This window comes from Nerophis lumbriciformis, linkage group LG08 (assembly GCF_033978685.3).
Source record: "Nerophis lumbriciformis linkage group LG08, RoL_Nlum_v2.1, whole genome shotgun sequence".
NCBI lineage: Eukaryota > Metazoa > Chordata > Actinopteri > Syngnathiformes > Syngnathidae > Nerophis > Nerophis lumbriciformis.
Window position 1 is genome coordinate 48,306,903 of NC_084555.2, and position 27,129 is coordinate 48,334,031.

General features: G+C 43.7%; 3 protein-coding genes across 6 annotated transcripts in view; 1 reads left to right on the forward strand and 2 right to left on the reverse strand.

The window, feature by feature from the left end:
* LOC133611942 (transmembrane protein 116) overlaps window positions 1–27,129 on the reverse strand; it is a 485,483-nt gene that overhangs the window by 343,235 nt on the left and 115,119 nt on the right. The window contains exons 7-9 of the mRNA XM_072913718.1: window positions 16,497–16,549; window positions 12,011–12,108; window positions 1,249–1,855 (exon numbers count right to left, since the gene is read on the reverse strand). The gene's annotated coding sequence lies outside the window, so the exon portion shown is untranslated. The remainder of the gene's footprint in view (window positions 1–1,248; window positions 1,856–12,010; window positions 12,109–16,496; window positions 16,550–27,129) is intronic.
* The window catches only part of LOC133611331 (uncharacterized), a 122,991-nt gene that overhangs the window by 21,812 nt on the left and 74,050 nt on the right, over window positions 1–27,129 (reverse strand). The window lies entirely within an intron of this gene.
* Window positions 566–12,886, forward strand: LOC133611941 (protein tyrosine phosphatase domain-containing protein 1-like). Of its 4 annotated transcripts, none has more exons than XM_072913716.1 (10): window positions 566–1,473; window positions 1,538–1,618; window positions 1,684–1,802; window positions 4,471–4,608; window positions 4,686–4,957; window positions 5,022–5,315; window positions 11,541–11,771; window positions 11,840–11,956; window positions 12,022–12,123; window positions 12,187–12,886. In XM_072913716.1, the coding sequence occupies exons 1-10, from the start codon at window positions 1,265–1,267 to the stop codon at window positions 12,301–12,303; spliced, it is 1,680 nt and encodes a 559-aa protein (XP_072769817.1). In that variant the 5' UTR covers window positions 566–1,264; the 3' UTR covers window positions 12,304–12,886. The 4 variants fall into 4 exon arrangements, with proteins under 4 accessions (XP_072769817.1, XP_072769816.1, XP_072769815.1 ...); XM_072913715.1 differs by having other exon boundaries at window positions 566–1,224; window positions 1,285–1,473; window positions 12,022–12,886; XM_072913714.1 differs by having other exon boundaries at window positions 12,022–12,886.

The window sequence follows — 27,129 nt, forward strand, 5'->3', positions numbered from 1 at the left end:
AGGTAGCGAAAACGAAATTGAAGAAACTGAAGCTATTGAGCCATATTGGTTTGACGCGTATGCAAACGAAACCGACGAAAACGACACGACAGCCAGCGACACGGAAGAAAGCGAGGACAAATTCGGCGATCGCCTTCTAACCAACGATTGGTATGTGTTTGTTTGGCATTAAAGGAAACTAACAACTATGAACTAGGTTTACAGCATATGAAATACATTTGGCAACAACATGCACTTTGAGAGTGCAGACAGCCCAGTTTTCATCAATTAATATATTCTGTAGACATACCCTCATGTCAGCAGGCCAGGGAAGCTAGGGTCGATATTCTTCTCTTGATCATCTTCGGGACGGTGTGAGCCAAGACATCCAGGGGGTTTAGCTCGCTCGTCTGCGGGAACAAACTGCCGCCATTGCTTGCCGTGCTACCGAGGTCCTTTGTCCCTGAATTGCTCACACACTCCGGCAGATTCAATGGGGGTCTGGCGGCAGATTTCTTTGACTTTATCGTTGGAAATGCATCTGCTTTGAGTGTCGCAGGATATCCACACATTCTTGCCATCTCTGTCGTAGCATAGCTTTCGTCGGTAAAGTGTGCGGAACAAACGTCCAATTTCTTGCCACTTTCGCATCTTTGGGCCACTGGTGCAACTTGAATCCATCCCTGTCCGTGTTGTTACACCCTCCGACAACACACCGACGAGGCATGATGTCTCCAAGGTACGGAAAACAGTCGAAAAAACGGAAAATAACAGAGCTGATTTGACTCGGTGTTTGAGAAAATGGCGGATTGCTTCCGAGAGCGAATATTAGAAAGGCGTTTAATTCGCCAAAATTCACCCATTTAGAGTTCGGAAATTGGTAAAAAAAAAAAAAAATGGTGTTTTTTCTGCAACATCAAGGTATGTATTGACGCTTACATAGGTCTGGTGATAATGTTCGCCTTTAACAACACCGCATCCTTGATTATTAGTCCTGTAGCTAAATAAGGAAAGTGAAGCAAAACTACAGTAGAATTGTGTGACTGATAACGAGGACATGGATACAGTGTTTTCAATATAAGCACTATTTAATTGGTCTAAAGCATTTATGACAGCTAATCAGGCTTAGTGAATCTGGGTCAACTCCCGTGTGTGTACACTTCACCGTCGCTCCATCGCCCTTACGTCTACTTTGCTTTACTTGACTTGTTCATTGGACTCAATTCGTGTCAATCAAGCAGACGGGTGAGTGTTCCATTTCAAACTTACACTTGAGAATAGGCTGATGCGGTTCTCCCGGTCCAGGATGCAGACCTTGACCCAGCATGTCCCCTTCCCTCGGGCCGCTTACTCCCAAGCCCGGGAAAACCTGGTGAAGGCCATCCCGCCCAAACTCCTCTGCTTGCTGGCCTGCGGGGGACTAGACTGTCGTTACGAAGGACCAGAGTGTTGGAAAGCAAGCCAGCAGGTCATCCGTGGCATTTTCTCCTCATGGTAAGACTCTTTGCAGTACAATTTTGTCATGTGTTGGGGACGTGACTTCTACCAAAAATCTCAGGGTGACTGATGACATCATCGCTATGGCACGGCCGTCCACGAGCTTGATTGAAAAGTTCAACATTATACAACAATTTCAGAGGTATACCTTCAAGATTAATTTGCCTTTGTACACAAGTACAAGTGCCATCTTGATTGCCTCTACAGATTAAATATAAGATCCATCATAAACATGCAAGTACCTGGCGAACATGCGCACTGTGGACCCCCTTTGGACCCTGGAAGTGGCTTCACATACCTGCCGCAGATCTTCATGGAGAATGACAGTGAGACCTTTTTAAGATACCACAAGTTGTAGTAGAGCCTTCATTAGCTTGACCTGTACAATTGAATGAGAGCCAATACAAGACATGTATAAAAAAAAACAACTCTTGGCTGGATGTGTCGTCCTGCGGGGCTTGAAGGTGGGAAAAAGGTAAAACGCTGGGGAAGAAGATGAGTAAAAAATACTAAGGGGGCCTAGTCTGGAGTGGGAAAAACCTCCATGCCATGCACACATAAACATGTTACATTTAATCACGACAACTTGCAACAGAGGGTGGGGGAGTTGGGGCCCTGGGGGTCGACTGCTGCTATGAAGCGCTGCCAGCCGTCCATCACCCCGAAGGGGAATCAAGCGGTGGTGAAGGCGTGGGGTGGGGTTGGGGAGGGTGCGTGTATATGCCCATTGTCTTGGGTGTGTTGATTAGGGATGTCCCGATCCGATATTTGGATCGGATCGGCCGCCGATATTTGCAAAAAAATGCGTATCGGCAAGGCATGGAAAAATGCCGATCCAGATCCAGTTAAAAAAACAAAAAACTACGCTCCGTGTTTTCCAACGCACCTATTTAAATAGTACATTCCACTTTTCTGCTGCTCCCTAATTTTCGTTCCGCATTTTCCAGCACACCTTCAACACATCCACATGTCTGTGGATTCTCACGCAGTTGCTTTTAGCTGCTGGCATTACACGACAGGCTCTTCTCACTCTTTTCTGTGTCTCCCTCTCACAGACAGCAAGCGCACCTTCTTACACACGTCACATACTGTCACGTCATACTGTCACGTCATACGTCACATACGTATATGTCCTCCCCGAGCAGAGAGGTAGCAGCATGGCTAACGTTAGCTGTGATGCTAGCAACGTTCTCTCTAAGGTGCGCGCTTGTGCAATTGCGCACTGTTTAAACGTCCTCTGCGCATAGCAATTATATGCCACGCACAAAATCAAATAAAAAAAATAAGCGCATAACAATTTTCGACACACGGACACGACAGAGAAAACAGTTTTCGTCATCATTGTTCAAATATTATAACGTCTGTCGAGACGCTTATCTCCGTTCGGTGCCATACGTCCACACCATCAAAATGCCGAGGCAAAAATTTCCAGATCAACACCGTATAAAAAATTTGTGATTTTTTTAGTTGTGATTTCCTTCTCTGCATGAAAGTTTAAAAGTAGCATATATTAATGCAGTATGAAGAAGAATGTTTTAATGTAGACATGCAAGCCTTGAAAGAAAATGTTGAAAATCAAGACTACATTTCCTGCAAATGGATGCATTTCTACCCTATATTTTAACTTTAGATTTATTCTCATATCAAACTCTTTTGGCTGTCTTTTTGACACTTACATCCGGCGCCCCCCTCCACACCCTGGATTATAAATAATGTAAATAATTCAATGTGATTATCTTGTGTGATGACTGTATTATGATGATAGTATATATCTGATAGTATATATCTGTATCATGAATCAATTTAAGTGGACCCCGACTTAAACAAGTTGAAAAACTTATTCGGTTGTTACCATTTAGTGGTCAATTGTACGGAATATGTACTTCACTGTGCAACCTACTAATAAAAGTCTCAATCAATCAATCAAAACACATAGAATCATCATACTGCTGTGATTATATGCATCAAGTGTTCATTCAAGGCTAAGGCAAAATATCGAGATATATATCGTGTATCGCAATATGGCCTTAAAATATCGCAATATTAAAAAAAGGCCATATCGCCCAGCCCTTGTTTCAATGATGCCATTTCTGTTTGTCATGTATAATTTTGTCTATTTTGTGTTTATCCTTGAATAAACAGGTCAGTTTCTTGTTACCAACCATTGTGTATTATTCAAACTCACCTAATTCAGCTGGCTAGTTGTTATCAAGAGTACTAAAACCCTTTTCAACATGATTCTGACAACTAAGTAGGCTAAATAACTTTAAACTTTAATACATGCTCGGATAGGCCATTATCGGTCAGTATCGGTATCGGATCGGAAGTGCAAAAACAATATCGGTATCGGATCGGAAGTGCAAAAACCTGGATCGGGACATCCCTAGTGTTGATGTAGTGTCCATAGGCCTGGGGCCGTTCTGCATGCAAGCAAAAGTTCGACTCCAGGTGTCGTTGAGGAGGGAGGGAGGTCAAAAGCGTCCACCATTGAGGTGTCCTTGGGGATGCTTACAGAACAGCCTGCTCCTGCGTCAAGGCCATTTGAGGGAGTCAAATCGTAGATTAGGATTTTTGTTTTTCCGCGAGCAGACATTACAATGGCTTGTCTGTTCTATTCGTCCGATTGACAGTTTTATTTCTTGAAGACACTTTAAAGGTTACTGAACTTCTAATTATGGTTAAAAAAAAACCTATTAAATCAAAGTTTAGTACATTTGAAAGGAATATTTGCATTATCATGCGTAATTTCGTCTCCAAATATTGCTGACAATATTGTCGTTTATCGGCAACAATTTATAGGACAACATATCGTCCAGCAAAATTTGTTATCGGCCCATCAAAACTCTATGACAATTTCTATGTTTTTAACGGTTTTGGGAAATCGAGCATAGCTGCAGTATATTAGTAGAAGCCTGAATTCTTCATTGTGTTTTGCAGACACTGTACCTAATGTTGTGACTCAAACCATTTGATGTTCTTTGTGTGATTGTTCAGTTTATTTCTACAACTTTGGGATGCCAGATTTCGGCGTGTCCTCCCTCGTCGGCATCATCGATGGCGTAAAGGTGTTGGCATTCGCCGCGGGGGAGGGAAGGGTTGCTGTGCACTGCCACGCCGGTCTGGGCAGAACAGGTCTGGGTAGAACAGGTCTGGGTTGGGATTTGCGCTAGGGGGTGTGGATACACAACTTGACACTGACTGCTCCACAGGTGTCCTAATAGCCTGCTACTTAGTCTACACTTTGCGGATCAGTCCCAGTGAGGCCGTGCACTACGTCCGCATCAAAAGGCCGCGCTCCATCCAAACGCGAGCGCAGATCAGTCAGGTGTTTGACTTTGCCCGCCTGCTTGGTACACAACTGCTTCAGTACCCGGACCTCGGCTTACGACACGGAGCCCCCGTCACCCTGCAGCACTACCTCAACCGCCAGGCTCTACTGCTGCACGGCCAGGAGGCACGCAAGCTCAAATACACACCCAAGGTACCCTAAACACACCGCGTCTGACTGAAGGTTGAGTGTCACTCGCCCACCCTCTTGTTCTCAGGTGGTCTACCTCCTGTGTGTGCGCCTCTCCTGCCTGGCTCTGGCGCTCCCTACAGCTCCAGAGATTGATGCTGAATTAGAGAAGAGGTCCGCACTGAGGATCTTGAGCAGGACCGTGAGGGAAACGCTGGTGTCCAAACAGCATCTGCCCTTGCTGAGGGAGCATCACAATCTCCCACGGCCTGGCTCGGGCGCCGTGTCCTCCTGGGATGAGCCGCTGGGGTCCTCAGGGAGGAAGAGAGATTTGCTGCTCAACAAACGCAGCTACAGCGACTCTGACCTCGGCAAGATTGCGGTAAATGCAATTGGAAATTTGACCTCAAATTGAGGGAATGACAAATCTCACCAAGTCAGACCTTAGTCTAATAAGAATGTATATATGTCATTTTGGGTGGGCTGATTCTAAATGGCACCACAGAAGGCTCAGAATGAGAGGAAAATAAGATGACAACGATAGAAACGGAAGTACGACTTGAAGTGCTTTTTCTGGCTACCAAATACAATATGACGATATTAAAAGAAATAAATGCAAACTGCACAGCTACGTTTTATTATGAAAGGGGACCTATGACAGGTCAATATCCCTACCTTTAAAACACATTGAAGTAATATACTGTATGAATGGTAAGGGTGTAACGGTACACACAAATTTCGGTTCGGTTCATTTTCGGTACAGTAAGAAAACAACAAAATATAAATTTTTTGGTTATTTATTTACCAAATTTGTAAACAATGGCTTTATCCTTTTAACAATGTGAACACTATAATAGCATACTTGCCAACCCTCCCGGATTTTCCGGGAGACTCCCGAAATTCAGCGCCTCTCCCGAAAACCTCCCCGGGACAAATTTTCTCCCGAAAATCTCCCGAAATTCAGGCGGACCTGGAGAGTCTGCATGGAGCAATGTTGTTGTAATATATTGAGTCGGAGGCAATAAACGGGCGAGGGGATGAAGTACGTCTCTTTACTGTAGACTTCAGAACAGACTCACACACTTGACGTCAGGTGCGCAACACCACGTAAATCGTTGGCCAACCAAAAAGTAACCCCAGTACGCTATAGCCAACATTCGCCAGGAGATGGCAACAGACAAACATAGATCACTCGATTTCATTCCTCCCCTTTTAGAATTGTAGAAGTTACTCAAAAGAAATAAACAACCCAACCAAAAAATGCTACAGCTCAATTAAAAAACTGTGCTTAAGCCACATTCTTCTTCTTTTTTTTTTAGTACTGAACTCTTAACCCTCATTTGTAAACAATAACATGCTTATTATACAAACAGTATTTGTACATCTTTAACACATATTTTTATACTGTCTTCAGAGATTCAGTTTTTTTGGTGGTACTCGAAACCTTTCTGGGTACCTGCGGATCACTGGTGGGGTTTTTGTTGTGGGTGATCTGGGTTCTGATGATGGCAACTCAGCAGCCCTTGAATCTGGTTCAATGATGAGACTAGTTTGTGTCTGACTCACTGATGGTCCTGGTGATGGAACTGAAACAGCACTGTCCAGTTGTACTGATGGCACATTTTCTGCAACTGGTGGAGACTAGATAACTGGCAGTCTCTCCATGTTTTCTCGCCATGGTAACATGTGATCCACATGCACTGTGCGCTGTCTCTGTCCCTCTTGATATATATATAGACAGTATATATATATATATATATATATGAAATACTTGACTTGGTGAATTCTAGCTGTAAATATACTCCTCCCCTCTTAGCCACGCCCCCGCCCCACCACCCCCACTTCCCGAAATCGGAGGTCTCAAGGTTGGCAAGTATGTATAATAGCTGTGCCCCAAAATAGAAATAGCTGTGTGTGTGATGGATGTGAGCCACCACTAGGCTGATCAGTGCAACAGCAGGCAGTCATGAATGAATAATAACATACATATACACACAGGGTCCATTGCCAGGGTTAATGTGGTCAACATACATCAAATAAAAATCTAAATAAGATAAGGCTCAGAATGGTTTCTTAACAAAACCTTTCCACATATAAAGTGCTTTTTTTGATTAATTGATTGAAACTTATTAGTAGATTGCACAGTACAGTACATATTCCGTACAATTGACCACTAAATGGTAACACCCGAATACGTTTTTCAACTCCACGTTATCAATCAACATTAAACTGCCTCAAGTTGTTGCTCAGATTAAATAAAATGACAAAACTTTTCTTCTACATATCAAAAGTGCAACATTAAACAGTTTCAAGTCAACTCAGCCTCAGATTAACTTTTCTTCCCCCCCCCCCCCAGCCTGGCTAACTTGGTAGTAAGAGGATATATGGGCTCATTGTTCTTCCACCATAGAAGTGGGTCAAAATCTAGTTTTTAATGCAATATGGTCTTAAATCTGCTGCTATAAAAACATTTGTTATTGCTTTAGCCCTGTCTGACTCGCCGAGGAGAGGCTACTGATTGATTGAGACTTTTATTAGTAGATTGCACAGTACAGTACATATTCCGTACAATTGACCACTAAATGGTAACACCCGAATACGTTTTTCAACTTGTTTAAGTCGGGGTCCACGTTAATCAACATTAAACTGCCTCAAGTTGTTGCTCAGATTAAATAAAATGACAAAACTTTTCTTCTACATATCAAAAGTGCAACATTAAACAGTTTCAAGTCAACTCAGCCTCAGATTAACTTTTCTTCCCCCCCCCCCCAGCCTGGCTAACTTGGCAGTAAGAGGATATATGGGCTCATTGTTCTTCCACCATAGAAGTGGGTCAAAATGTAGTTTTTAATGCAATATGGTCTTAAATCTGCTGCTATAAAAACATTTGTTTTTGCTTTAGCCCTGTCTGACTCGCCGAGGAGAGGCTGCTTGAATGCTGTGTTTGCACCACGCTCGTCTTTCTCTTCGTTGAAGCGATGTTCACTTGGGGGTGGTGACGCTTCAAATGGGTTAGCATGTTTGACGTGTTGTCAGAAGCATACCCTACCTCTGCTGAACAATGTCGGCAAACCTCCGTCCTCCATTGTTGTATCGCACTGCGAAGCCGAAGTGTTCCCAAACGAGAGATCTTAACGAGGCAGGAGGGTCTTCCAGCTCTGTCTTTTACATGTTGTCGTAGCCCGGTCGTTGCTAGCATGCCGTGTGTTGTGCCTCAGCGTGCATTGTTTACACAATGTGCGGTACGCTACTTAATATGTCCGTGTGGAAACTCGTTCGGTACACCTCCGAACCAAACCGAAACCCCCGTACCGAAACGGTTCAATACAAATACACGTACCTTTACACCCTTAATGAATGGCTATGAATATATTATTTTAAATCAACTAGGGATGCACTGAAAAAAAGACTTTGATCAGCGAAACAGCACTGTCAAAAAGCGGTGATAGTGATGACGTAAGCAAAGATACGCGCCATTGTCTGGAGCTGAGGCAGCATGTTTGTCGCCTGCCATGTAGACCTATTTTAATTAGGGCTGTCTAACGATTCAAATATGTGTCCCAATTAATATCATTTTCTTCATAGTTAACTCAAAACTTAATCAAAGATAGATATCATTATTTAGTGTACCGTAGACAGATCATTTTAAGGTTTCATAACCATGACTGGACAATAAATTTTCTTTGACTAAATGTTTTTCAAACATGTATTTTAACAGCTCAATACAAAATCATGTAAACGCTTTTACTGACATTTAAAAAAAAAAGGTCGAAGTACATTGGCCATATTTTGTATTTTTTTAGGAATACAGAATTTGTATTCCTACTTTAGGAGCACTTGCATTTAGAGGAGGAGCTACACTTCCACGTTTTGATACCAGTTTCACGCATTGCTAACACAAAATGTGGATTGTTAGGATCATGCTTTGATTGTCGAAGATGTTTGTTCATGTAATCTGTAGGGATGTCCGATAATATCGGACTGCCGATATTATCGGCCGATAAATGCTTTAAAATGTAATATCGGAAATTATCGGTTTCAAAATTATCGGTATTGGTTTCAAAAAGTAAAATGTATGACTTTTTAAAACGCCTCTGTGTACACGGACGTAGGGAGAAGTACAGAGCGCCAATAAACCTTAAATGCACTTCCTCTGCGTGCCGGCCCAATCACATTATATCTAGGGATGTCCCGATCCGATATTTGGATCGGATCGGCCGCCGATATTTGCAAAAAAATGCGGCTCGGCAAGGCATGGGAAAATGCCGATCCAGATCCAGTTTAAAAAAAACTCCTGTCTGTGTTTTCCAACGCACCGATTTAAATAATATATTCCACTTTTCTGCTGCTCCCTAATTTCCGTTCCGCATTTTCCAGCACACCTTCAACACATCCACAGGTCTGTGGATTCTCACGCAGTTGCTTTTAGCTGCTGGCATTACACGACAGGCTCTTCTCACTCTTTCCTGTGTCTCCCTCTCACAGACACCTTCTTACACACGTCACATACTGTCACGTCATACGTCACATACGTATACGCCCTCTCCCAGCAGAGAGGTAGCAGCATGCTAACGTTAGCTGTGATGCTAGCGCAGCCGGGCTAGCAACCTTCCCTCTAGGGTGCGCACCTGTGCAATTGCGCACTGCAAATCTATGCTACGCACAAAATCAAATAAAAAAATAAGCGCAAAACAATTTTCGACACACGGACGCACCAGAGAAAACAATTTTCGTCATCATTGTTCAAATATTGTAACGTCTGTCGAGACGCTTATCTCCGTTCGGTGCCACACGTCCACACCATCAAAATGCTGAGGCAAACATTTCCAGATCAACACCGTATGAAAAAATTTTTGATTTTTTTTAGTTGTGATTTCCTTCTCTGCATGAAAGTTTAAAAGTAGCATATATTAATGCAGTATGATGAAGAATGTTTTAATGTAGACACATAGAATCATCATACTGCTGTGATTATATGCATCAAGTGTTCATTCAAGGCTAAGGCAAAATATCCACATATATATTGTGTATCGCAATATGGCCTTAAAATATCGCAATATTTAAAAAAGGCCATATCGCCCAGCCCTAGTTTCAATGATGCCATTTCTGTTTGTCATGTATAATTTTGTCTATTTTGTGTTTATCCTTAAATAAACAGGTCAGTTTCTTGTTACCAACCATTGTGTATTATTCAAACTCCCCTAATTCAGCTGGCTAGTTGTTATCAAGAGTACTAAAACCCTTTTCAACATGATTCTGACAACTAAGTAGGCTAAATAACTTTAAACTTTAATACATGCTCGGATAGGCCAGTATCGGTCAGTATCGGTATCGGATCGGAAGTGCAAAAACAATATCGGTATCGGATCGGAAGCGCAAAAACCTGGATCGGGACATCCCTAATAACATCTACGGCTTTTCACACACACAAGTGAATGCAATACAGGTCACACTGAGGGTGGCCGTATAAACAACTTTAACACTGTTACAAATATGCGCCACACTGTGAACCCACACCAAACAAGAATGACAAACACATTTCGGGAGAACATCCGCACCGTAACACAACATTAACACAACAGAACAAATAACCAGAACCCCTCTTCCGGGGACACTACAATATACACCCCCGCTACCCCCTACCCCTCCACCTCAGCCGGACATCTCTAGTAATCTGTGATATTTCTACCTGAATAAATGCTTCTGATATTCTGTACGTTACATGAAAATGTCTTAACCTTCTCTATTCATTAATACATACTTGCCAACCTTGAGACCTCCAATTTCGGGAGGTGGGGGGTGGGTGCGGGGGGCGTGGTTGGGGCGGGGGCATGGTTAAGAGGGGAGGAGTATATTTACAGCTAGAATTCACCAAGTCAAGTATTTCACATATATATATATATATCTGCGACCCCGAAGGGAATAAGCGGTAGGAAATGTATGTATGTATGTATGTATGTATATATATATATATATATATATAAGAAATAATTGACTTTCAGTGAATTCTAGCTATATATATATATATATATATATATAAATATATATAAATAAAAGAAATACTTGAATTTCAGTGTTCATTTATTTACACATATACACACACATAACACTCATCTACTCATTGTTGAGTTAAGGGTTGAATTGTCCACCCTCTCTGATTATGCATTGCTGTGTGGCACGCACAAAAGTGCTTTCATCAAATGCACTAGATGGCAGTATTGTCCTGTTTAAGAGTGTCACAACATTGCTGTTTACGGCAGACGGACTGCTTTACTGTAGACGTTCTTTGTATTGTGGGAAAGCGGACTCAGGCCCCTCCAGCTCCGCCTGAATTTCGGGAGATTTTCGGGAGAAAATGTGTCCCGGGAGGTTTTCGGGAGAGGCGCTGAATTTCGGGAGTCTCCCGGAAAATCCGGGAGGGTTGGCAAGTATGCATTATTAACATGTAATATTCAGCCTGCTAAACATTCTGTATGAGGACTCAACCAGAACATTTTATAAAGGAATTTACACAATTTTCAGCCAGCCAAAAATCCCCCCTTTTCCTCTATAACTACCGGTAAATGGAGTTGATGTCCCTCCTGTGAAATTATATTTTGTCCCACAGGATCTGGAGACGAGTCCACACAGTGCTCCTACTTTTGAGAATGAGGGTCACTGGTGTGCACAGGATGTGAAAGGACAAGATCGGAGACCATTTAGCTCCAGGACACTTTTACCAGATGTGATCCACAAGAACCACGCTCACACACGCAATATGCAACCAAACGGCACCTTTGCCAAGAGGTCAAGGTGCACGGTCAGAAAGGCTCTACCCAAATATAGCTCCAACACTGAGGTAAATGATCATTTTTGATGAACAAAAGTGAACTGCTCCGGTCTAAAACACGACCCTTACGTTAACAGTTGTGCAGGAACTGGCATGATGTGGGCACAACCCGTGTGGCCCGCGCCATTGCCAAGGCCATGGCGGACCATGCTCCACCGGGAGAAGCTGTTCTGCAGCGATCGTCTCTGCTGCAGGTGCCTACTCGATACACCTTTCCGCGTAGCATTCAAGGGGTTTAGTTCACTCACCTGCCCAACAGGAGGAGATGAACAGTAGCCACCATGGCTGGGCTCTCATGGTGACGGAATCGGATCCTCATGTTCTGGCGTGTCTGCTGTGGACCTGGCTGGAGAAGCTCAAGGTCAGTGAACGCTATCACGGCAATGTTTACACGCAACCCAATGCTTCCCCAATCTTTACACAGGAGCCTGTTTTTAGTGTTGAAGATGTAGCCAAGTTATCTTGTGCAGGAAGCAACAAGCCCCTTGGCGTGCTCAACAAGGTAAAGAATTCTTCTATTACCAAATTTTCCGGACCATAGGGCGCACCGGATTTGAAGGCGCGCTGCCGATGCGCGGGTCTATTCAGGTGAAGTGAATTATAATTAAATAGCGCTTTTCTCTAGTGACTCAAAGCACTTTACATAGTGAAACCCAATATCTAAGTTACATTTAAACCAGTGTGGGTGGCACTGGGAGCAGGTGGGTAAAGTGTCTTGCCCAATGACACAACGGCAGTGACTAGGATGGCGGAGGTGGGGATCGAACCTGGAACCCTCAAGTTGCTGGCACGGCCACTCTACCAACCGAGCTATACCGCCCACAGGTCTATTTTCATACAAAAGGCGCACCGGATTATAAGGCGCATTAAAGCAGTCGTATTATTAATTAGAGATGTCCGATAATGACTTTTTTGCCAATAGCCGATATTCCGATATTGTCCAACTCTTGATTACCGATTCCGATATCAACCGATACGATATATACAGTTGTGGAATGAACACATTATCATGCCTAATTTTGTTGTGATGCCCCGCTGGATGCATTAAACAATGTAACAAGGTTTTCCAAAATAAATCAACTCAAGTTATGGAAAAAAATGCCAACATGGCACTGCCATATTTATTATTGAAGTCACAAAGGGGTGGGGCGAGGGGCGTGGTTAAGAGGGGAGGAGTATATTTACAGCTAGAATTCCCCAAGTCAAGTATTATATATATATATATATATATATATATATATATATATATATATATATATATATATATATACAATAAATACTTGACTACTTAACTTTCAGTGAATTCTAGCTATATATATATATATATATTTTTTTTTTAAATTTTATTTTATATATATATATATATATATATATATATATATATATATATATATGTGTATAAAATAAAATAAAAAAAAAAATAAAAAAATATATATCCATCCATCCATCCATTTTCTACCGCTTATTCCCTTTGGGGTCGCGGGGGGCGCTGGAGCCTATCTCAGCTACAAGCGGGCGGAAGGCGGGGTACACCCTGGACATAAAATAAAATAAATATATATATATATATATATAGCTAGAATTCACTGAAAGTTAAGTAGTCAAGTATTTCTTTTATATATATATATATATATATATATATATATATATATATATATGTATAAATAAAAGAAGTCAAGTATTTCATATATATATATATATATATATATATATATATATATATATATGTATAAATAAAAGAAATACTTGACTACTTAACTTTCAGTGAATTCTAGCTATATATATATATTTTTTATTTTTATTTTATTATATATATATATATATATATATATATATATAAAAGAAATACTTGAATTTCAGTGTTCATTTATTTACACATATACACACACATAACACTCATCTACTCATTGTTGAGTTAAGGGTTGAATTGTCCATCCTTGTTCTATTCTCTGTCACTATTTTTCTAACCATGCTGAACACCCTCTCTGATGATGCATTCTGCTTCGTCTCCTTGTTGTGTGCGCAGTTGTGCACTGCACTCTCTAAAAGCCCTAGATGTTAATGTCACATATGCATGTACAGTAGATAGATGGCAGTATTGTCCTGTTTAAGAGTGTCACAACATTGCTGTTTACGGCAGACAAACTGCTTTACGGTAGACGAAAACGTGACTGCTGCTGTTGTGTGTTGTTGCCGTGCTGGGAGGACGTTAATGAAACTGCCTAACAATAAACCTGGAGGGGGCGTGGCCTCCAGCTCCGCCTGAATTTCGGGAGATTTTCGGGAGAAAATTTGTCCCGGGAGGTTTTCGGGAGAGGCGCTGAATTTCGGGAGTCTCCCGGAAAATCCGGGAGGGTTGGCAAGTATGCTTCAGGATGCGCCGTTTTTGTGGGCGGTCTTATTTACGGACGGGAGTGGAAGAAGTGTCAAAAGATGGCGCTAACTGTTTTAATGACATTCAGACTTTACTTCAATCAATAACGGAGCAGCATCTCCTCATCCGTGGCTCAATAGTGCAACAACAACGCCCGAAAATGTGTCCCGTGAATAACCATCCGACCGGAACTCTCTAATAACTAAAGTTCCCTGGGTGAGTAATGTAAACCCACTACACCTGTAGTTTTTAGCGCTTCCAAAGCGAGTCGATTGACAGATATAAGTAAGAACTTTACACTACTTTATATTAGAAATGGAAACAGTGGAAGATGAATGTCCCATAACAAGAAGATAGAGAAAAAGAAGCTTATCGACTACGGTGTCAGCGCAGACTACAAAGGCGGATTTCCGCAAATTTTCAGGACTTATGCAGATCCCAAATACACATTAGCAGGTACCAGAAAGTGAGAAAAGTTGCTTTTGCATAATATTGCGAAACAAAACACCCGATAAAATGTCTGCTAATAGGTGCTATTTTGCGATCCTTATACACACCATAATGTTGAAGAGTACGTCTGACTACTGTAGCTGTAACGCGCCGACAATCCATCAAGCGGTGCGGCTTCACAGCTTTTTGAGTGCCGTGTGTAATGTTATATATTCTCAATGGAACATTTCAATCAATCAATTTTTATTTATATAGCCCTAAATCACAAGTGTCTCAAAGGGCTGCACAAGCCACAACGACATCCTTGGTTCAGACCCCACATAAGGGCAAGGAAAAACACACAACCCAGTGGGATGTCAATGTGAATGACTATAAGAAACCTTGAAGAGGATCGCAGATGTGGGTAAACCCCTTCCCCTCCCCCCAGGGGAGACCGGATGCATAGGACGTCGAGTGGGTCTAGCATAATATTGTGAAAGTCCAGTCCATAGTGGATCTAATATAATAGTGAGAGTCCAGTCCATAGTGGCTCTAACATAATAGTGAGAGTCCAGTCCATAGTGGATCTAACATAATAGTGAGAGTCCAGTCCCTAGGGGAGACCGAAAGCAATGGACTCTGGGAATCACTAATAAGCCGGAGTTATTTGAACGCAGATTTAAAGTTTGGTGTTGCGTACTGGCGTCATATTGCTGTCAGAGTTTGTTGGTGACGAACCCCAAGATGCAGAGATGACGGCAGGCATTGAGTGAGAAAACATGATTTAATTAAACACTATGGCAAAACAACAAACAAAAAGGTAACAACAAAAGGCGTGCACAAGGCGGAGAACAAACTTGGCTATGAACTAAAATAGCACAGAGGCTAACTATGGACAAGAAACAAAAACACTTACTGTGACACGAAGGAACTAGGACATGAGCAGAGTGAAACAAAAGTAGACAGAGCTACAACGACAAGTATTAAGACAGGTAGTAGTAGTAGTATTGACAATGACAATAATCCAGCAGTGACTGGAGGGTAGGGCAGGTATAAATAGCTGGCTGATTGACACCAGGTGTGGCCAGGTGCCAATCAGCCACAGCTGAGGAGACATCGCACTCAGGGAGACAAACAGGAAACAGAACCAAAACAAGAGCGTTGACAGGAAATACTAAGACAAACGCAGAGGAAAAACTAAAACACAGTCAAACTGTCAGGGACAAGCCTGACAATTGCAGTCCACACGTATCTCTTATGTGTGACTGTCATCTACTGGTTACACTTATAATTACACCATGTACCAAATAAAATAGCTTCGAGGTTGGTAAGCACAAACAAAATTATTCCGTACATTAGGCGCACCGGTTATAAGGTGCACTGTTGATTTTTGAGAAAATGAAAGGATTTTAAGTGCGCCTTATAGTCCGAAAAATACGGTACTGTTGTGTGCTGTTACCGTTGGATGTCAATGAACGGGTTGATTATTGATCCACAATTCCAGTCCTTTTGGTTTGAGTCTCTCAGCAATCGCATACCATTCCTAGAAGGATTGCAATTGGTACTTTGCTTGTCTTTCCAGTCACAGAGACACACCATTTATTGTTTGTTGAGCTGTGTGAGCACATTGACCCGCCTGTGTCCACACAGAGAAGATGCGGTGTTACAGCGGCTGATACGGGCGCTAACAAAGGTAAGAGGATACATTGTGAGCTCATAACAAGGTTGAAATATTTGCCTTTTCCAAACAGAGGCCTCAGGAAGACATGGGGAGCTTTGCAAATGTATTGAAGATTTTAAAGGTCCAACTTGAGGGCAACTTTTCACAGTAATTAGCTGACATGGGGACTGTAGTCCTAATGCCAAACTTGAACTATTTGATCACCAGTCAATTGTTGGGCACATACAGACAAAAAAGCGCGCACACTCACAATTGACTTGCATGTTTTTGGGATGTCGGAGGAAGACAAGAGTATCCGGAGACCTGAAACCCACAAGGAGAATATGCAAATTTCACTCAGATTTTCTACATTTTTGGACTGTAAAAGGCAGAGGTGCAATATTTGGATTTCACTGCTAAAATGTCAACTCCATTTAGATGTTTTCTACAACGTGACATTGCCAATGATGAACAATAGTGATGGGTTGATGAGGTGTCATGAAGCGTTTCGACATATTGCAAAACTGTATTGATACTGTGTCACTAAATACTGACATCTGCTGGACATTAAAAATCCCTACAGGCAACCTATATGGACCGACTCAACTGACACTGATTTTATGACCTAATATATACAATAATATAAACCAAGTCATTGTATTTCATTTAGGATTAGTTCATATCTTCATTTAAATAAAAATATATTTGTATCTTTTTTAGATACAGTCAATAAAAAATTTGAACATGTATCATAACATGGAAATCTAAGAGAATGTGTTGTGAATGAGGAGGCTTGTGGACTGGGATTTTTTTTTATTAATTTTTTACACATTATTATTAAAAAAAAAACAGTTTTTCCAACGTATTCAATTTTAGACTATTTCTTTCATTGATTGATTGAGACTTTTATTAGTAGATTGCACAGTGAAGTACATATTCCGTACAATTGACCACTAAATGGTAACACCCCAATAAGTTTTTCAACTTGTTTAAGTCGGGGTCCCTGATTCATGATAGATATATACTAACATCATCAATCAATCAATCAATGTTTATTTATATAGCCCTAAATCACAAGTGTCTCAAAGGGCTGCACAAGCCACAACGACATCCTCGGTACAAAGCCCACATAAGGGCAAGGAAAAACTCACCCCAGTGGGACGTCGATGTGAATGACTATGAGAAACCTTGGAGAGGACCGCATATGTGGGTAACCCCCCCCTCTAGGGGAGACCGAAAGCAATGGATGTCGAGTGGGTCTGACATAATACTGTGAGAGTCCAGTCCATAGTGGATCCAGCATAATAGTAAGAGTCCAGTCCATAGTGGGGCCAGCAGGACACCATCCCGAGCGGAGACGGGTCAGCAGCGCAGAGATGTTCCCAGCCGATAATACAGTCATCACACAAGTTAATCATCAGAGTATATACATTGAATTATTTACATTATTTACAATCCGGGGTGTGGGATATAGGGAGGGGGGGTTAAGTTTGGTTGTTATCAACACTTCAGTCGTCTCTTCTTAGTTATTATTTCTCCGGCTGTAGAAAAGACCCGCTCACAGGTCACAGAGGAGGCGGGAGTGCGACACAGTTCGCGTATCGGTCACGTGACCAAAACAGCGCATGATCGGTCACGTGACTTTCTAAAGGCGGTACGCGCACCGACACAGGGTTTCGCTCTATGAGCTCGACGCATGCGCCGATGCATCGGTGTTGCCGGACCCATCACTAATGAACATGTAAAAGATGGACAAACTATCTGACCTATTTTGAAGTCATCATAGATAAATACATCACTGAACAAGGACAAAGTATCTTCATGGTAATAAAAAACAATCAAAGATGGCTGTTTTTTTTCCTCACCCCCGTTGTATACCTGTATCTCACCTTTTTTTTGTAAGGGGCGCCAGAAATTGACAGACCCGTCAGCGATCCTGTTATGTCTCTCTGTAATGATTGTCTGCTCTTGAATGGGATTGTGCGGAAATTTTTTTATTTCCCCTCGGGGATTAATAAAGTATTTCTGATTCTGATTCTGATTGACATACATTCTATTGTCCTGCTGGTGACAGAATGCTGTCCAGAATCCACTCCTACCAAGGGCCACATTTATCCATCCATCCATTTTCTACCGCTTATAGAATAGAATAGAAAGTACTTTATTGATCCCTGGGGGAAATTCACGAGGAGGGTCACGTTTAGACAAATTGAATGATGAGGAGGCCACTTTCATACACTTTGTTCATTAAAGGGGAACATTATCACAATTTCAGAAGGGTTAAAACCATTAAAAATCAGTTCCCAGTGGCTTATTTTATTTTTCGAAGTTTTTTCAAAATTTTACCCATCACGCAATATCCTTAAAAAAAAGCTTCAAAGTGCCTGATTTTAACCATCGTTATATACACCCGTCCATTTTCCTGTGACGTCACATAGTGATGCCAACACAAACAAACATGGCGGATAGAACAGCAAGCTATAGCGACATTAGCTCGGATTCAGACTCGGATTTCAGCGGCTTAACACTGTCTGATAAGATAATTACTAACAACTGTGAACTAGGTTTACAGCATATGAAATACATTTGGCGACAACATGCACTTTGAGAGTGCAGACAGCCCATTTCAGGCGCGCTAAGAACATATATTTTTCCACGATTTCAGCACTCCGGTTAACCATACCTAAATAGACACAAAATACTGCATTACACAAGACTACCTGAATGTACTCGAATGATTGAAAAAAATAAATGCTTTTAAGCTAAATTATTGGTAAACAGTTTATGTATAATAATTTATGTAAAACTGCGAGTAATGAATAAAGTTTTCATCAATTAATATATTCTGTAGACATACCCTCATCCGCTCTTTTCCTGAAAGCTGATCTGTCCAGTTTTGGAGTTGATGTCAGCAGGCCAGGGAAGCTAGGGTCGATATTCTTCTCTTGATCATCTTCGGTGGCATAAGGGACGGTGTGAGCCAAGACATCCAGGGGGTTTAGCTCGCTCGTCTGCCGGAACAAACTGCTGCCATTGCTTGCCGTGCTACCGAGGTCCTTTGTCCCTGAATTGCTCACACACTCCGGCAGATTCAATGGGGGTCTGGCGGCAGATTTCTTTGACTTTATCGTTGGAAATGCATCTGCTTTGAGTGTCGCAGGATATCCACACATTCTTGCCACCTCTGTCGTAGCATAGCTTTCATCGGTAAAGTGTGCGGAACAAACGACTGACCATTTCGTCGGCTTTCCCCACACCCTCGTAATTTGAACAAATTTCGTCCAATTTCTTGCCACTTTCGCATCTTTGGGCCACTGGTGCAACTTGAATCGGTCCCTGTTCGTGTTGTTACACCCTCCGACAACACACCGACGAAAGTGAGAAAATGGCGGATTGCTTCCCTATGTTACGTCACGCTGTGACGTCATCGCTCCGAGAGCGAATAATAGAAAGGCGTTTAATTCGCCAAAATTCACCCATTTAGAGTTCGGAAATCGGTTAAAAAAAAAAAGGTCTTTTTTCTGCAACATCAAGGTATATATTGACGCTTACATAGGTCTGGTGATAATGTTCACCTTTAAAGATACTAAAACCAAGCTGATGTATGTCAATAGTGTATATGCCAAGACGGCTAATCAACGCATCCACATTTCAGCTTTCTGGGTGATGATCAAATTAGTGTAATATGATCTAATAACTTCTTTTATTATCATTGTATTTCTACAATGTTAATGGCCATTAAATAACATGCTGTGGACAATAAGTGACCACAGGGCCGCACTTTGGACACCAGTAGTGTAAGGACACACTTGTTATACTACAAACCCCGTTTCCATATGAGTTGGGAAATTGTGTTAGATGTAAATAAACGGAATACAATGATTTGTAAATCCTTTTCAACCCATATTCAGTTGAATGCACTACAAAGACAACATATTTGATGTTCAAACTCATAAACTTTATTTTTTTTTTGCAAATAATAATTAACTTAGAATTTCATGGCTGCAACACGTGCCAAAGTAGTTGGGAAAGGGCATGTTCACCACTGTGTTACATGGCCTTTCCTTTTAACAACACTCCGTAAACGTTTGGGAACTGAGGAGACACATTTTTGAAGCTTCTCAGGTGGAATTCTTTCCCATTCTTGCTTGATGTACAGCTTAAGTTGTTCAACAGTCCGGGGGTCTCTGTTGTGGTATTTTAGGCTTCATAATGCACCACACATTTTCAATGGGAGACAGGTCTGGACTACAGGCAGGCCAGTCTAGTACCTGCACTCTTTTACTATGAAGCCAGGTTGATGTAACACGTGGCTTGGCATTGTCTTGCTGAAATAAGCAGGGGCGTCCATGGTAACGTTGCTTGGATGGCAACATATGTTGCTCCACAACCTGTATGTACCTTTCAGCATTAATGGCGCCTTCAGATGTGTAAGTTACCCATGTCTTGGGCACTAATACACCCCCATACCATCACACAGTGCTGCCTTTTACACTTTGCGCCTATAACAATCCGGATGGTTCTTTTCCTCTTTAATCCGGAGGACACGACATCCAGTTTCCAAAAACAATTTGAAATGTGGACTCTTCAGACCACAGAACACTTTTCCACTTTGTATCAGTCCATCTTAGATGAGCTCAGGCCCAGCGAAGCCGACGGCGTTTCTGGGTGTTGTTGATAAACGGTTTTCGCCTTGCATAGGAGAGTTTTAACTTGCACTTACAGATGTAGCGACCAACTGTAGTTACTGACAGTGGGTTTCTGAAGTGTTGCTGAGCCCATGTGGTGATATCCTTTACACACTGATGTCGCTTGTTGATGCAGTACCGCCTGAGGGATCGAAAGTCACGGGCTTAGCTGTTTACGTGCAGTGATTTCTCCAGATTCTCTGAACCCTTTGATGATATTACGGACCGTAGATGGTGAAATCCCTAAATTCCTTGCAATAGCTGGTTGAGAAAGGTTTTTCTTAAACTGTTCAACAATTTGCTCACGCATTTGTTGACAAAGTGGTGACCCTCGCCCCATCCTTGTTTGTGAATGACTAAGCATTTTATGGAATCTACCCAACCATGGCACCCACCTGTTCCCAATTTGCCTGCACACCTGTGGGATGTTCCAAATAAGTCTTTGATGAGCATTCCTCAACTTTATCAGTATTTATTGCCACCTTTCCCAACTTCTTTGTCACGTGTTGCTGGCATCAAATTCTAAAGTTAACAATTATTTGCAAAAAAAAAAAGTTTCAGTTTGAACATCAAATATGTTGTCTTTGTAGCATATTCAACTGAATATGGGTTGAAAAGGATTGGCAAATCATTGTATTCCGTTTATATTTACATTTAACACAATTTCCCAACTCATATGGAAACGGGGTTTGTAGTTTGTATTAGTTTGTACCTAAACCATACATGGATTCACCTACATCCCAACACTTTGACTTAAATATATACCAATATCAACATTTTGTCCAGCTTGGCACAGATTTACTGTCATTTGTACTTCCTGTTTACATGAGGGGTGGTGCCGTGTTGGATGTTGCCTTGTCATTTGTACTTCCTGTTTACATGAGGGGGGCGCCGTGTTGGATGTTGCCTACTTCCTGTTTACATGAGGGGGCGCCGTGTTGGATGTTGCCTACTTCCTGTTTAAATGAGGGGGGGCGAGTGTTGGATGTTGCCTTGTCATTTGTACTTCCTGTTTACATGAGGGGGTGCTGTGTCGGATGTTGCCGACTTCCTGTTTACATGAGGGGGGGCGCGTGTTGGATGTTGCCTACTTCCTGTTTACATGAGGGGGGGCGCGTGTTGGATGTTGCCTTGTCATTTGTACTTCCTGTTTACATGAGGGGGTGCTGTGTCGGATGTTGCCGACTTCCTGTTTACATGAGGGGGGGGCGAGTGTTGGATGTTGCCTTGTCATTTGTACTTCCTGTTTACATGAAGGGGGCGCTGTGTTGGATGTTGCCTTGTCATTTGTACTTCCTGTTTACATGAGGGGGCGCCGTGTTGGATGTTGCCTACTTCCTGTTTACATGAGGGGGGGGCGAGTGTTGGATGTTGCCTTGTCATTTGTACTTCCTGTTTACATGAGGGGTGGCGCCGTGTTGGATTTTACCTAGTCATTTGTACTTCCTGTTTACATGAGGGCGGGGCGCCGTGTTGGATGTTGCCTACTTCCTGTTTACATGAGGGGGGGCGAGTGTTGGATGTTGCCTTGTCATTTGTACTTCCTGTTTACATGAGGGCGGGGCGCCGTGGTGGATGTTGCCTTGTCATTTGTACTTCCTGTTTACATGAGGAGTGGCGCCAAGTTAGATGTTGCCTACTTCCTGTTTACATGAGGGCGGGGCGCTGTGTTGGATGTTGCCTTGTCATTTGTACTTCCTGTTTACATGAGGGGTGGCGCCGTGTTGGATGTTGCCTTGTCATTTGTACTTCCTGTTTACATGAGGGGTGGCGCCGTGTTGGATGTTGCCTACTTCCTGTTTACATGAGGGGGGGCGAGTGTTGGATGTTGCCTTGTCATTTGTACTTCCTGTTTACATGAGGGGTGGCGCCGTGTTGGATGTTGCCTAGTCATTTGTACTTCCTGTTTACATGAGGGGGCGCCGTGTTGGATGTTGCCTACTTCCTGTTTACATGAGGGGGGGGCGAGTGTTGGATGTTGCCTTGTCATTTGTACTTCCTGTTTACATGAGGGGGCGCCGTGTTGGATGTTGCCTACTTCCTGTTTACATGAGGGGGGGGCGAGTGTTGGATGTTGCCTTGTCATTTGTACTTCCTGTTTACATGAAGAGTGGCGCCAAGTTAGATGTTGCCTACTTCCTGTTTACATGAGGGCGGGGCGCTGTGTTGGATGTTGCCTTGTCATTTGTACTTCCTGTTTACATGAGGAGTGGCGCCAAGTTAGATGTTGCCTACTTCCTGTTTACATGAGGGGGGCGCCGTGTTGGATGTTGCCTACTTCCTGTTTACATGAGGGGGCGCCGTGTTGGATGTTGCCTACTTCCTGTTTAAATGAGGGGGGGCGAGTGTTGGATGTTGCCTTGTCATTTGTACTTCCTGTTTACATGAGGGGGTGCTGTGTCGGATGTTGCCGACTTCCTGTTTACATGAGGGGGGGCGCGTGTTGGATGTTGCCTACTTCCTGTTTACATGAGGGGGGGCGCGTGTTGGATGTTGCCTTGTCATTTGTACTTCCTGTTTACATGAGGGGGTGCTGTGTCGGATGTTGCCGACTTCCTGTTTACATGAGGGGGGGGCGAGTGTTGGATGTTGCCTTGTCATTTGTACTTCCTGTTTACATGAGGGGGCGCCGTGTTGGATGTTGCCTACTTCCTGTTTACATGAGGGGGGGGCGAGTGTTGGATGTTGCCTTGTCATTTGTACTTCCTGTTTACATGAGGGGTGGCGCCGTGTTGGATTTTACCTAGTCATTTGTACTTCCTGTTTACATGAGGGCGGGGCGCCGTGTTGGATGTTGCCTACTTCCTGTTTACATGAGGGGGGGCGAGTGTTGGATGTTGCCTTGTCATTTGTACTTCCTGTTTACATGAGGGCGGGGCGCCGTGGTGGATGTTGCCTTGTCATTTGTACTTCCTGTTTACATGAGGAGTGGCGCCAAGTTAGATGTTGCCTACTTCCTGTTTACATGAGGGCGGGGCGCTGTGTTGGATGTTGCCTTGTCATTTGTACTTCCTGTTTACATGAGGGGTGGCGCCGTGTTGGATGTTGCCTACTTCCTGTTTACATGAGGGGGGGCGAGTGTTGGATGTTGCCTTGTCATTTGTACTTCCTGTTTACATGAGGGGTGGCACCGTGTTGGATTTTACCTAGTCATTTGTACTTCCTGTTTACATGAGGGGGCGCCGTGTTGGATGTTGCCTACTTCCTGTTTACATGAGGGGGGGGCGAGTGTTGGATGTTGCCTTGTCATTTGTACTTCCTGTTTACATGAGGAGTGGCGCCAAGTTAGATGTTGCCTACTTCCTGTTTACATGAGGGCGGGGCGCTGTGTTGGATGTTGCCTTGTCATTTGTACTTCCTGTTTACATGAGGAGTGGCGCCAAGTTAGATGTTGCCTACTTCCTGTTTACATGAGGGCGGGGCGCTGTGTTGGATGTTGCCTTGTCATTTGTACTTCCTGTTTACATGAGGAGTGGCGCCAAGTTAGATGTTGCCTACTTCCTGTTTACATGAGGGCGGGGCGCTGTGTTGGATGTTGCCTTGTCATTTGTACTTCCTGTTTACATGAGGGGGGGGCGAGTGTTGGATGTTGCCTTGTCATTTGTACTTCCTGTTTACATGAGGGGTGGCGCCGTGTTGGATTTTACCTAGTCATTTGTACTTCCTGTTTACATGAGGGCGGGGCGCCGTGTTGGATGTTGCCTACTTCCTGTTTACATGAGGGGGGGCGAGTGTTGGATGTTGCCTTGTCATTTGTACTTCCTGTTTACATGAGGGCGGGGCGCCGTGGTGGATGTTGCCTTGTCATTTGTACTTCCTGTTTACATGAGGGCGGGGCGCCGTGGTGGATGTTGCCTTGTCATTTGTACTTCCTGTTTACATGAGGAGTGGCGCCAAGTTAGATGTTGCCTACTTCCTGTTTACATGAGGGCGGGGCGCTGTGTTGGATGTTGCCTTGTCATTTGTACTTCCTGTTTACATGAGGGGGCGCCGTGTTGGATGTTGCCTACTTCCTGTTTACATGAGGGGGGGGCGAGTGTTGGATGTTGCCTTGTCATTTGTACTTCCTGTTTACATGAGGGGTGGCGCCGTGTTGGATGTTGCCTACTTCCTGTTTACATGAGGGGGGGGCGAGTGTTGGATGTTGCCTTGTCATTTGTACTTCCTGTTTACATGAGGGGTGGCGCCGTGTTGGATGTTGCCTACTTCCTGTTTACATGAGGGGGGGGCGAGTGTTGGATGTTGCCTTGTCATTTGTACTTCCTGTTTACATGAGGGGTGGCGCCGTGTTGGATGTTGCCTACTTCCTGTTTACATGAGGGGGGGGCGAGTGTTGGATGTTGCCTTGTCATTTGTACTTCCTGTTTACATGAGGGCGGGGCGCCGTGTTGGATGTTGCCTACTTCCTGTTTACATGAGGGGGGGCGAGTGTTGGATGTTGCCTTGTCATTTGTACTTCCTGTTTACATGAGGGCGGGGCGCCGTGGTGGATGTTGCCTTGTCATTTGTACTTCCTGTTTACATGAGGGCGGGGCGCCGTGGTGGATGTTGCCTTGTCATTTGTACTTCCTGTTTACATGAGGGCGGGGCGCCGTGGTGGATGTTGCCTTGTCATTTGTACTTCCTGTTTACATGAGGGCGGGGCGCCGTGGTGGATGTTGCCTTGTCATTTGTACTTCCTGTTTACATGAGGAGTGGCGCCAAGTTAGATGTTGCCTACTTCCTGTTTACATGAGGGCGGGGCGCTGTGTTGGATGTTGCCTTGTCATTTGTACTTCCTGTTTACATGAGGGGTGGCGCCGTGTTGGATGTTACCTTGTCATTTGTACTTCCTGTTTACATGAGGGGTGGCGCCGTGTTGGATTTTACCTAGTCATTTGTACTTCCTGTTTACATGAGGGGGCGCCGTGTTGGATGTTGCCTACTTCCTGTTTACATGAGGGGGGGGCGAGTGTTGGATGTTGCCTTGTCATTTGTACTTCCTGTTTACATGAGGGCGGGGCGCCGTGTTGGATGTTGCCTACTTCCTGTTTACATGAGGGGGGGCGAGTGTTGGATGTTGCCTTGTCATTTGTACTTCCTGTTTACATGAGGGCGGGGCGCCGTGGTGGATGTTGCCTTGTCATTTGTACTTCCTGTTTACATGAGGGCGGGGCGCCGTGGTGGATGTTGCCTTGTCATTTGTACTTCCTGTTTACATGAGGGCGGGGCGCCGTGGTGGATGTTGCCTTGTCATTTGTACTTCCTGTTTACATGAGGGCGGGGCGCCGTGGTGGATGTTGCCTTGTCATTTGTACTTCCTGTTTACATGAGGGCGGGGCGCCGTGGTGGATGTTGCCTTGTCATTTGTACTTCCTGTTTACATGAGGGCGGGGCGCCGTGGTGGATGTTGCCTTGTCATTTGTACTTCCTGTTTACATGAGGGCGGGGCGCCGTGGTGGATGTTGCCTTGTCATTTGTACTTCCTGTTTACATGAGGGCGGGGCGCCGTGGTGGATGTTGCCTTGTCATTTGTACTTCCTGTTTACATGAGGGCGGGGCGCCGTGGTGGATGTTGCCTTGTCATTTGTACTTCCTGTTTACATGAGGAGTGGCGCCAAGTTAGATGTTGCCTACTTCCTGTTTACATGAGGGCGGGGCGCTGTGTTGGATGTTGCCTTGTCATTTGTACTTCCTGTTTACATGAGGGGTGGCGCCGTGTTGGATTTTACCTAGTCATTTGTACTTCCTGTTTACATGAGGGGGCGCCGTGTTGGATGTTGCCTACTTCCTGTTTACATGAGGGGGGGGCGAGTGTTGGATGTTGCCTTGTCATTTGTACTTCCTGTTTACATGAGGGGTGGCGCCGTGTTGGATTTTACCTAGTCATTTGTACTTCCTGTTTACATGAGGGCGGGGCGCCGTGTTGGATGTTACCTTGTCATTTGTACTTCCTGTTTACATGAGGGGGCGCCGTGTTGGATGTTGCCTACTTCCTGTTTACATGAGGGGGTGGCGCCGTGTTGGATGTTACCTTGTCATTTGTACTTCCTGTTTACATGAGGGGGCGCCGTGTTGGATGTTGCCTACTTCCTGTTTAAATGAGGGGGGGCGAGTGTTGGATGTTGCCTTGTCATTTGTACTTCCTGTTTACATGAGGGGGTGCTGTGTCGGATGTTGCCGACTTCCTGTTTACATGAGGGGGGGCGCGTGTTGGATGTTGCCTACTTCCTGTTT